The 12,859-nt window shown below is 42.0% G+C and overlaps 1 protein-coding gene across 6 annotated transcripts in view; it reads left to right on the top strand.

The window, feature by feature from the left end:
* The first annotated feature begins 3,325 nt into the window (after nt 1-3,325).
* LOC109248852 (zinc finger protein 37A-like) overlaps nt 3,326-12,859 on the top strand; it is an 87,804-nt gene continuing 78,270 nt past the window's right edge. For 2 of the 6 annotated variants that reach the window (XM_019418895.2, XM_019418896.2), the window contains exon 1: nt 3,326-3,621. In XM_019418895.2, the coding sequence (XP_019274440.2) occupies nt 3,529-3,621 (93 nt within the window). In that variant the 5' untranslated portion in view covers nt 3,326-3,528. Of the gene's footprint in view, nt 3,622-5,540; nt 5,600-12,859 lie in introns of all 6 variants that reach the window. The other 4 variants (XM_053910140.1, XM_019418894.2, XM_019418892.2 and 1 more) reach the window with 3 other exon arrangements.

The raw sequence follows: 12,859 nt of genomic DNA, 5'->3' as shown, positions 1-12,859 counted from the left end.
TGATGACCTCATCCTCCAAGGAGATCCTTCACCCATGTATTAGGCGTTCACATACAAAAGTTGTGATAATTCATTTTCCCATACATACTGCAAAGATCCACCTCAGGTAAATTCCCTGAAAATTACTTGTAAACCTTGGACTGTTGCATCCCTGCCACTGTGATGAAACTGCTACTGACTGTTCTTTGTCTTGTGTGTTCTTAGCACACAGAATGTTGATACAAATGTGTCTTTTCTTCTTGAGTTCTGCAAGGAACATATTCCCCACTTAAACAGTTTACTCAGTTTTATTGATGGCTTTATCTTCAATTGGCCCAACTTCTATAGGGCCCCCTCCAAAAACAGGCTCTAGAATCAATCCACATTGAAGTCAACAGGCAGTCCTGTGAGTGCCCTTCTTCACTGCAGAAACTTTGCCAGTATCCCCCCATTCCTCTTGGAGTTTGTAGACCCCCCCAGGGTGGCCATAGGTTGCCCAGTGGCTTCTAATGCAAGAAACTACCTTCTTCAGCCTTGCAGTAATCCCCATTGGAGCATCAGTTGTTGGTCATATACTTGGTGCCCCAGCACAAAGAGGCTCCCTGAGCCTGGGGACCCTCCATACCCAACTGTCTGTTGTAGCTTGAGTCATGGAAGCAGTACCTTGCAAGCATGGTTACTGACGCTTCTTGCTGCATGATGGAGCCAAACGTGGGGTCTCTGGCGTATTCCAGCTGCAAGGGGGCTGTGCTCTTCTGCTTCATTCAGCCCATCTGTGGTGCTGGAAAATGTCCCCCGTCTCCCGGACCCCGTTACCGGGACAGCCCCTTGGAATGAACTGAATGAGCAGCAGTAGCAGTTCTTAGACTTCACAGATGCCATCATCATCCTGACATGTGATGGAGCTCGGGGGAATGTTGCTGGCTTTCATCCCTTATCCAGGATGTCCCTGATGAAGGGAAGGACCCAAGAGTCTGCATAAGTGGTCCTCTTAAGACTGGCGCCTCTGGCCAACAAGTGGCCCCATCTGCAAATTTTACGTACTCTTGGGCCATTAACCCAAGAGGTGCCCCACCGTGGGGTAAGGAATTCTGGAAATGTCTTGCCTCACAGTACAGCCTGAATGTAAATCACGGTAACAGATGTTTCTCCAGGTCCTATGGCTATGATACAGGAGCCGAGCAGGATATTCCTGTTCCCTTCCTAGTTCCAGACGTTACTGATAGTGACCAAGGCACTCCTGTCACTTCTCAGTATGCACAATCCTGGGCTCTTGAAAAAGGCGTTCGTAGAACGTTCGCTTCCCCTGTAAGCCGCCGGCGTTTTGTTTAATAGACCACCTCTCGCAGGTGGGATGCGAGTACACCTGTGCAAGTGTCGCTATTTAAAGTGCCTGCTCAGTGCTGAACTTAGACAAATGCTCACAATTCTTGCAGTAGTGCTCATAGTTTTGCAGTTAATAAAACCTCAGGAAGTTTGAGATGTTTTCAACCTCCCAGCTCCCCTGCATCTTCCGTTGGGGAGATGAAAGAAGGCACTATTAAGTGGTCTCCTAAGTGTAAAGGTTTCAAAACATATTTGCAAATCTTTTGACCCTTATCTCATTGAGAGGGAAGTTCTGTGTGTCCCCGCCCCCCACCCTTTCTAAAGTATATTTATTTGTGAGAGAGAGGGTGGGGGAGCGACAAACGGTGGGGAGATAAAGAATCCCAACCAGTCTCTGCATCAGCAGTGCAGAGCCTGAAGTGGGGCTCAAACTCATAAATCATGAGATGATCTAAGCCAAAATCAGGAGTTAGACTTTCAACTGACTGAGCTACCCAGTCGCCCTTGTGTCCCTTCCTTTTGAATGTGGGCACATTTGTTACATGACCTGAGCCCAAGTTGGATGTTTAACCAACTGAGCCACTCTGGTGCCCCTGTTAAATTCATTTCTAAGAACTTTTTGTTTGTTTTTGTATTGTTCATTGCTAATGTGTACAAGTTCATTTGATATTAATATATTGATCTTGTATCCTGCAACAGTGTTGCAATCATTGATTAGTTCTGATGTTTGTTGTCATGTTCCTAAGTATATTCTACATGGAAGGTCATGTCATCTGCAGACAGAGTTTTACCACTTTATTTCCAATCTGGGTGACTTTTATTCCATTTTATTGCCTAATTTCCCTTTCTAGGACCTTCGGTTCGACATTAACCGTAAGTGGTAAGAGTGGTGGAAGGGCATATACAAATGAAAAATAAGAGGCTTAATATTCTGCTAAAAATGAAGAGATATCCCTCCTTGTAGATTATTTTCTTTGAAAGTTGTAAATTCTTTGTCTGCGCTTTTGAGAATGAACCATAAATCTTCTTAAATGTCTCTTGGCAGTTTTACAGCCTAGAATGTCTTTCCCAAGGACCTCAGAACCATCTGTTTGAAATGTAATAGGGAGCTGGCACTTCTGTCTCCCAGAGTCTGTGAGAGGGTAGAAGCCTAAACTTTGGTGGTTGGGGTCTTGATCCAAGTTGCAAAACTACCTCCTGTCATAAAGATAGGAGAAGCTTGTTTTTTTAACTTGTAAAACCAATAAACTAACACAGGTGGTCATCCAATTACCAGGCAAATTTAGGGCAAACAATGTGTGATAAATGATGATGTGAAGTCCTCCTACTTGAGAAGTAGTTATTGTTTATTTTTGCAACATTTATGTGATGGGATGTATCTGCTTGGCTATAAAAAAGGGTGAGATTTCTTTCTGTCCTTGGATTGTCTTTGAGATATATCCCGCCATTCAATGATAAGATTGTTTTCTTTGTCTGCTGCCTGAGTGGTTAAGTTTTCTAGGTTCGGAGAAGATTTATTTTAAATTAGATTTCCCTAACAATTTTGGCGATAAGGATGGTGATTCCTGACCACTCTAATGCTAAATCGGGTATGCTTTCTCATCAATGAATGTCTGAAAGGACGAACGAAATAAGAGAGGTATGATACTGTCGATGTTACAATATAAATAGAACACAGACTGTCTCTGGAAGAAATTCTGCAGGTGCATTTTGCAGTAGAAGAAACTGCTAGGAGAGCCAATTCATCAGGGAAATGGAATTAATGAAAGAGGTGTGCATTTAGATTCTTAGCATTCATTTCGTTTAAGCAATGAGTCAAACTGTACTATCGGTGCCTCCTGCTTGTACCTTATTTTCTAAATCGGGCAGTTATACCCAAAGTCTCCTAAGCCTGAAGGCTGATTCCGAAGGAGGTGTCGCCTGGGTCTTAGGAAACTCAGCGCGCGCTTCCTGCTCCGGCGCAGGAGCTGCTCGGGGCCTTCTGCGCATGTGCGCTGCGCTCCTCCCGGTGGTTCACGTCGCCGCCGCGGCATCGCGAGAAGACGGTCCCGGATGCGCTCGCGACTGAGGGCCTGGGGGCAGGCGGGGTGGACGTGGTGGGTGAGACCCGGGTGGCTCTGGTGGTTGTTGGTGACCCGTGGGACGGAGGCCCCGCGCGGGAGGGGCTGGTGACGGAGGAAACGGCTCGGTGCCTGAGCGCGGGGTGAGTCCTGCTCCGTCTGTATGCATCGAATGAGAACCAGCGCGTCCCCGCGCTTGTTACCCAGCGAAGGTTCGTGTTGTCGTCTCCGAGGTGAAGGGTCGCCCGAGGCCTCGGTAAGACCGGCGGAAACTGGCCCGGGGGCGCTCGTGGGTGGTCGCTTCTCTCCTGGGGGGGGGGGGACCTCGTTCTTCTTCACTCGGGTCCGTCTTCGTCCTCCCAGCCACCGGTGGTCAGTGTCCCGTTCCCATGGTAACCGCATAAAGCCCTGTGGGAGGTGACGGAAGCCCAGGTGGCGAACCAGTAGATGCGTTCTCTGCCTCATCCTCTGTCTCGCATCAAACCTGAGAGCGAGGCCGACGCAGTAGCTGCAGGAGCCCTGACCTCTCCTGGGGAGTAATTTTCAAGTGAACGTGGCCTTGCATTGGGGGAATTCATTGTTGTTTCTGGAGACCCCAAATGATGGCGTCCAGGTCCCGCCGGCACCCTGCAGCCTTGCCTGTGCCCTCGGTAGCAGCAGTTTGCGTTCCGTAGAAGGTCCAGCTTGCGATTCAGGGTTACAGGAAGGGCCAACAGCTTTCGATCTTGGGTAAGGATTCTAACTGGCTATGGTCAGTTTTCCTGGAACAGGGCAGCTCTTGTGAGGGAAGAAGGGGGCCCCCAAGAGCAGGAATCCCTCCTAGGACAGTCGGTCAGTTGGCCCCAGACCGCAGCAGAAATGCAGAGCGAATGTGGAAGGAGCAAAGACCCTTGCCAGTACCGCCGTCGTGTCGAGATCCTCGCAGACTGGGTGACGGTGTTCGTTCTGGGCCAGCTTTCAGGAGGGACGGAAGCTGTGGCTGGGAGAGGAGGGTGAAGCAAAAGGAACGGAGAATACTTAACTGCTCGCGAGGGAGGTGTGGGGGCATCATGTGGAAGGAAGTGTTGCCAGCCGAGTGGAAGGAAACCACCTGTTTCATCCCTTCCTTCTTTGCTCCACCCCCAGATTCTGAGCCCTTCGCACAGGACAGCACAACTAGCCATGGGCTGAATGCTGCCTCTGTCCCGATCTGATAGAATCCGAGATGGTACTGCAGGAGAGGCCTTTAGGTCTCAGTGACCGCTCATAGTCACACATTTTGTGCTGGCAAAACCAAAAGCAGACATTGAGTCTCCTGATGGCCCTGGCAGGTGTTTTCTGCTTTGGCAACAGATAAGTCAGAACCAGTTTGTGGTGGTTGTTTTTAATCAAAAGATATGTTCAAGAACCTAAAACTGAGTTAAAGCAACCTCTTTTTTTTGCCCCTTACAAAAAAGATCAGCCTTTAAAACTCTCTCCCTTTTTTCAGAACCTAGTGGGACTCTCTGGTGTGTAATGAATATTACGACTTGAGTATTTTTTGCTCAGCATCAGTTTTCATGAAATCCCTATGTTCCATTCCTTGGCTTGTCTTAATTTGCTTAATTAGTGTACTGTGTTGTTTACCTTTTTCTGGGTTAGAGTGTACGTTGTTAGTAACTCAGTAAAAAAATTTATTTTTTATTTTTTTTTTGAAAAAAAAATTTTTTGAGAGAAAGTGTGCGGGCACAACATGGGAAGGGGCAGAGAGGAAGAGAGAGAGAATCCCAAGCAGGCTCTGCACTGTCAACGCAGAGCCTGAAGCGGGGCTCGAACTCACGGACTGTGAGATCCATGACCTGAGCCAAAAATCAAGAGCTGGATGCTTAACCGACTGAGCCACCCAGGTGCCCCAACAAAATTTAAGTCTTTTATCTTTAGTACGTCTCTACCCAACATGGGACTCAAATCTACAACCCGAGATCAAGAGTCGCTGGCCCCACCTACTGAGCCTCCAGGCACCCCGAAAACAAATGTTTTTACATTTAAAACCGAGTGAGTCTCAGCCCTCCGGAATTGTTCGTGGGCTGCTCCCTCCCTTCCTCTCATCCTTTCTGTCCCTTCTCAAAGCATCTCCCCTTCAGAGCTGCTTTGCCAGCAGCTACGTGGAATTTTGTAGGCCGGTGGCATCTCTCACGATCCGTCTTTCCTTCTCAGCTGTGCCCTCCTGGCTGTCCCCACTCTTCCAGGGCCAGCAGAAGATGATCACATCCCAGGTGAGTTGTTCATTTACTCACAGTTTTGCCTAACAGTGATTATGTGAGGTTGATACAATTTGTGTGAGGTTTATTATAAAACGTCTATACCTTCACATGAAATAGTACAAATAAAAATGTTAACATCAGGGAAGATATAGAGCACAAGTCCACAAGTTACAGGTTTGCTGTTTGCCGACCTCTGATACAGTAGGGCAAAGATGCCCTGTGGATAAATGCCCATCTTGAGATCTTACTGAGTTTTGAAACTGGAACATAAACAAGTTTTTTGATAACCTTCATTTGGTGACATTGTGTCCCTTCCAGTGACAGTCCTGCAGTTACTAAAAAAGTGGTAGGAATAACGTGAATAATTCTCGTCCAATTCAGAGGAAAATTTGAGTGGCACGTGAATTGTGCCAGCATTAGGACTCATGGTTGTTCAAAGAAGGAGCGAATTTGGACAGACCATGATGATCTAGGATGGTCCGTAGGAGGAGGTAGGCTTTGTGACTGCCCTGGGGACTGGGCAGAATCTAAATTTTTGCAGAGTCTGGTGAGGGATTCCACTCTTTCAGTTGTGGTAAAATACACATGATGTGTAATTCACCCTTAAACCTTTTTAAAGTGTAGAATTGAGTTGCACTTAATACATTTACAATGTTGTACAACCATAACTGCCATCTCCTGTCAGAATAGTTTCATCACACCGGAAAGAAACCTCATACTTTTAATAAGCAGTGCCGTGACTTAATGAACAATTCCTCCCCAGTCTCCCCAGCCCCTAGCAACCACTAATCTACTTTCTGTTCGTGGATTTGTCTGTTCTGGATATCTGATATAAATGGATAGTCTTTCATGTGTGACTTCTTTCACTTCCTTTAATGTTTTCAAGACCCACCCATGTTGTAGCTTGTTATCATTACTTCACCTGCTTTTGTGACTGAGTGATATTCCCTTGTGTGTATACACCACCTTTTGTGTGTCCATCAATTGATGGGCATTTGGAGTGATTCCATGTTTGGCTATTGAGAATAGTGCTGCTGTGAGCATTCACGTACAAGCTTTTGTTGAAGACCTATTTCACTTTCCTGGCAGTAACATTGATGGCGCATTCTATGTTTAACGTATTGTGAAGCCGCCAAACTGTGTTCTGCAGCAAGGTCCCTTGCAAGTCCATGTGAATTTTAGATTAGCCTTTCTATTTCTACAAAACAAACAAAGAAACAAAACAACACACACACACACACACAAAACACACAACACACAAAACAAAAACCCTAAAGTTGTTGAGATTTTGATAAGGATTGCATTGAATCTGTATATCACTTTGGGGATGTTTTATAATCCGTGAATGTGAGGTGTTTTTCCATTTGCCTAGGTCTTCTTTAATTTCTTTCAGCAATATTTTGTAGTTTTCAGTGTGCAAATCTTACAACCGCTTGCTTAAATGTATTCTTAAGTATTTTATTCTTTTAGATGCTGTTGTAAGTGGAATTGTTTTCTTTTTTTTTTTTTTTTAATTTTTTTTTAACGTTTATTTATTTTGAGAGAGACAGAGACAGAATGCGAGTGGGTTAGGGGCAGAGAGAGAGGGAGACACAGAATCCGAAGCAGGCTCCAGGCTCCGAGCCATCAGCACAGAGCCCGATGCGGGGCTCGAACCCATGAGCTGTGAGATCATGACCTGAGCTGAAGTCGGACGCTCAACCGACTGAGCCACCCAGGTGCCCCAGTGGAATTGTTTTCTTAATGCAACTCTGATTAATTTCCCTTTCAACTTAGTTGAAAGCAGATAACTGAAAACACTTGATTGTAAAAGGAGATATTATCCATTCTCACTCACCAGTCAGTCGTTCCATCCTCTGATATCCTGGAGGTTTTGCGTCATGGGGGTAATGCACCTTAGTGAGATTTTACATGTTCTTTGTGAATATATTTTTTAGTAAAGAACATGTGACTAGACATTTTTAGCCCAATATGAAATGCTATGTCTTTTATATTGGGAATTTAATGTTTCCTTTTTGTTGTAGTTAGTGATACGTGGTTTTAACTCCTTCATCTTTCATTGCAATTTTATCATCCACACCTTCTTCTTACATATTAAAAAAACTCCAATATATTGAGGTGAAATTCATATCGCAAAATTATTATTTTTTTTGAGAGAGAGAGAGAGAGAGAGAGAGAGAGAGAGCAGGAGCATGCATGCCAGGAGGGGTAAGGAAGGAGGGAGGGAGAGAATCTTAAGCAGACTCCACACCTAGTGTAGAGCCTGATGATGTGGGGCTCGATCTCACAACCATGGTATGATCATGACGTGAGCTGAAATCAAGTAGGAGGCTCAACTGACTGAGCCACCCAGGTGCCCCCAAAACAAAATGATTTTAAAGCAACCAAGTCAAATCAGTACATTTACTACACAGTGTTATGAAACCACTACCTTTATTGAGTTTCAAAATATTCCCATCATTCTAAATAAAGCCCTTTACTCATTAATAAGTTTCTCCCTGTTCTTCTATTCACCCAACCCCTGGCAACCGACAACTTGTGTTGTGTCTCTATGGGTTGATCTGTTGTGAATATATTACAAGTGGAGTCATTCAGCATATGGCCATTTGTGTCTGGCTTCTTTCACTTAGCATGTTTCCAGGGTGTGTCCCTGTTTAGTACATGTCAGTACATTATTACTTTTTTCTTTTTTAATTGTGGCAAAATACAAATAACATAAAATTTACCATCTTAAACACTTTTAAGTGTACACTTAAGTGGTATTAAATGCATTCATGTTGTTGTGTGTCTGTCACTACCATCCATCCCCATACTCTTTTCATCTTGTAAAACTGAAATTCTATACCTATTAAACAATAACTCCCCAGTCTCCCCTACCTCTAGGTGCTGGAAACCACTGTTACAACTTCCTGTTTCTATAATTTTGACTACTCTGAGTACCTCGTATTAGTGAAATCCTGTAGTCTTTGTCCTTTTGTGACTGGCTTATTTCGCTTAGCATTACGTCCTCAAGATTCATCCATGTTGTAGCGTATTGCAGGGTTTTTTCCATTTTTAAGGCTGAGTAGCATCCCATTGTACGTATATGCACATTATGCTTGTCCATTCACCTGTCCATGGACACTTGAGTTGCTTCCATGTTTCCACTATTGTGAATAATGATGCTGCCGTGAACACGAGTGTGCAGACATGTGGTTGAGACCTACTCTTGGATATATACCTCGAAGGAAAATTGCTGGGCCGTAAGGTAATTCTAGTTTCAATTTTGAGGAAGCTCCATCCTGTTTCTACAATGGTTGTACCGCTTTACACTGTCAGCAGCAGAGCGTGGGAGTTCCATTTCCTCTGCATCCTTGCCAACAGTTGCTTTTTCTTTTTTTGGTAGTAGCAATCTTAATGGGTGTGAGGTGGGATCTTACTGTACCTTTGACTTGTATTTCCTTAATGATTCATGATTAGTATATTTTCTTGTGTTTATTGGCCATTTGTATATCCTCATTGGAGAAATATCTGTTCAAGTCCATTGCCCATGTTTGAATTAGGCTGTTTGGGTTTTTTTTGTTGTTGCTGAATTTTAGGAGTTCTCTTTATATTCTGGATATTAATCTCTTATCAGATATATGAATTATAAATATTTTCTCCTGTCAATTAACTTTTAACTCTGTGGATAGTATCTTTTGATGTGGACATTACAATTTTCATGACAAGTGTGTCAGTTTCTTCTTTGTTACCCATGCCTTTGATGTCATATCCAGGAAGTCATTGCCAAATCCGGTGTTGTGTATCTTTTGTACTATGTTTTCTTCTAAGTTTTATTGTTTTAGAACTTAAATTTAGGTACTTGATGTGAGTTGATTTTTGTCTATGGTGTTAGGTTAAGGGTCCAACTTTATTCTTTTACATGTGGCTATCCAGTTTTTCTAGTGCCATTTGATGAAAAGATGTCATTTTCGCATTGAGTGGTCTTGACAGCCTTGTCAAAAATCATTTGACAATATGTGTGAGTGTTTATTTCTGGACTCTTTTTTCTATTCCATTGGTCTTATTTGTCCCTTTTTATGCTGGTACCATCCTGTTTTGATTGCTGTGGCTTTGTACTAAGTTTTGAAATCAGGAAGTGTAAGTCTTCCAGTTTTGTTGTTTTTCAAGATTGTTGTGGATAGTCTGGTTTCTTTGAATTTTAGGATGGGTTTTTTTAATTTCTGCAAAAAACGTCATTGGGATTTTGCTAAGGATTTCATTGAATCTGTACATCACTTTGAGTAGTATTGACATTTTAACAAGAAGTTGTCTAATCCATGAACATGGGATGTGTTTCCATTTATTAATGCCTTCTTTAATGCCTTCAGCACTATTTTGTGGTTTTTATTGTGCAGATCTTTTACATCTTTGGTCACAGTAATTCCTAAGATTTTGTTTGATGCTTTGGTAAGTGGAATTGGTTTTGTAATTTCCGTTTCAGGTCATTCATTGTACCTATATAGAAATAGAAATGCAACTGAATTTTGTGTGTTGCTGTATCTTGCTACTTTGCTGAATTCATTTAGTTGATGCAGCCGCTTTTTTTGTGGAGTCTTTAGGTTTTTCTACATGTAATATTATTTCATTTGCACAAATGCTTTTACTTTTTCCTTTCTAAATTAGATGCTTTTTATTTCTTTTTCTTGTCTAATGCTCTGACTAGAACATCCAGTACTGTGTTGAAGACAAGTGGCGAAAGCAAGCATCCTGACCCTGCTCCTGATCTGAGAGGAATAGCTTTCTGCCTTTTCACCACTGAGAATAATTTTTCGTGTGTGTGTGTGTGTGTGTGTGTGTGTTTTACATTTATGGCTTTTGTTAAGTGGGGGTAGTTCCTTTCTATTCCTATTTTGTTGACTGCTGATACCATGAAAGATGGTGGAATTTTGTCAGATGCCTTTTCTGCATCACTTGAGATTGTCTTGTGGTTTTTTTTTTCCTTCATTGTATTGATGTGGTGTATTATATTAATCAATTTTTGTATGTTGAACCATCCTTGCATTCCAGGAATGGATCTACTTGGTCATGGTGTATAATCCTTTTTGAAAACTTAAAGTAAATTAAATTTTATTAGTTTTTTTAGACAGTGAGTGTGGACGTGAGCAGGGATGGGGCAGAGGAAAAGAGAAAGACAGACTCTTAGACAGGCTCCGTGCCCAGTGTGGAGTGTGACAAAGGGCTCGATTTCATGTCCCTGTGATCATGACCTGAGCCAAAATCAAGAGTGGGTTGCTCAACTGACTGAGGCACCCAAGTGCCCCTATTTTATTTTATTTTTTAAAGGAAACATAATTAACATACAATTTTAATATTAGCATGAGGTATACAACATACTGATGCAACAGTTGTATATATTAGTGCTTACCACAATAAGTGTAGTCACCAGCTGTTGCCATATGTTATTACAGTATTACTGACTTTATTTGCTGTTACATACTTTTCATCTCCAGGATTTATTTAATAATTGGTAGGTTGTAACTCTTAATTCTCTTTCTCTGTTTCACCCATCTACCAACACCTTCCCTTAGCAACTACCAGTTGTTCTCAGTATTTATGGGTCTCTTTTTTGTTTCTTTGTTCATTTGTTTTGTTTTTTAGATTCCACATGGAAGTGAAATCATGTGGTATTTTTCTGTCTGACTTATTTCACTTAGCGTAATACCTTTTAGGTCCATCCATTTTGTCACAGATGCCAAGATCTCATTCTTTTTAATGCCTATGTAATATTCCATTGTGTGTGTGTGTGTGTGTGTGTGTATATACATATATGTATACATATATATACACATACATGTATATACACACACACACATATATATAGACACATATATATATGTGTGTGTATATATATATATATATACACACACACACACATATATATATATACACACATACGTATATATATATATATATATCTCCACACTAAATCTTCTCTATTCCTTCATCTATCAGTGATTCTTCCTTCATTCTTCCTTCCTTCTCTATTCCTTCATCTATCAGGGTTCTTCCATATCTTGGGTATTGTAAATAATACTGCATTAAACATAGGAGTGTATGTGTCTTTTCAAATTAAGTGCTGTTTTTTTTTTTCTTTTGGATAAATGCACGGTAGTGGAACTACTGGGTCATATGGTATTTCTATTTTTCTGTTTTTGAGGAGCGTCCATACTGTTTTCCACAGTGATTGCACCAGTTCCATTCCCACCAAAAATTCACATTTTTCTCCACATCCTTGCCAACATTTGTTATTTCTTTTTTATACTAGCCATTCTGACAGGTATGAGGTGATATCATTGTGGTTTTGATTTGCATTTCTGATGATGAGTGATGTTGAGCATCTTTTCCTGTGTCTGAGAGAGTGAGGGTTGGAGAGAGCAGGAGTAGGGGAGGGGCAGATAGAGAGGGAGACACAGAATGGGAGGCAGGCTCTAGGCTCCGAGCTGTCACCACAAAGCTCAGTGTGGGGCTCGAACCCACGAACCGTGAGATTGTGACCTGAGCCAAAGTCGGATGCTTAACTGACTGAGCCACCCAGGCGCTCCTGTATGTCTGCTTTAATCAGGTGTATAAGTTCTTCATATGTTTTGGATATTAACCTCTTTATTGGATATATCATTTGCAGATATTTCCTCCCATTCACTGGGTTGCCTTTTTGTTTTGTTGATGGTTTTCTGTATGCAAACACTTTTTATTTTGGTGTAGTTGCAACAGTTTATTTTTGCTGTTACTTCCCTTGCCTCATGAGACATATCTAGAAAAGTGTTTCTATGGCCAATGTCAAAGAAGTTACTGGGTGTAGTTTTCTTCTAGGAGTTTTATGATTTCAGGGCTGACATTTAGGTCTTTAATCCCTTTTGAGTTTCTTTTTTGTGTATAGTGTAAGAAAGTGGTCCAGTTTAATTCTTTTGCATGGAGCTGTCCAGTTTTCCCGGCACCATTTGTTGAAGAGACTGTCTATTTCACAAAGTTTATTCTTGCTTCCCTTGGCATAGATTAATTGACCATATAGGTTTTGGTTTACTTCTGAGGTCTCGATTCTGTTCCATTGATTTTTGTGTCTGTTTTGGTGCCAGTACCATATGTTTTGATTACTATAGCTTTGTGATATGTAATAATCCTTTTACTATGCTGCTGAATTCTGTTTGGAAATATTTTGTTGAGGACTTTTTACATCCATGTTCATAAAAGATATTGTAGTTTCCTTGTTCTCTTGAAGACAGTTTTTTAAACTAGAAAAGGATTCACCCATTT

Source organism: Panthera pardus, unplaced genomic scaffold, assembly GCF_024362965.1.
Source record: "Panthera pardus isolate Hobbes unplaced genomic scaffold, ASM2436296v1 HiC_scaffold_22, whole genome shotgun sequence".
Classification (NCBI taxonomy): domain Eukaryota; kingdom Metazoa; phylum Chordata; class Mammalia; order Carnivora; family Felidae; genus Panthera; species Panthera pardus.
Note: the sequence above shows the minus strand (reverse complement) of the source record. Positions and strands in the feature narration are given on the sequence as shown.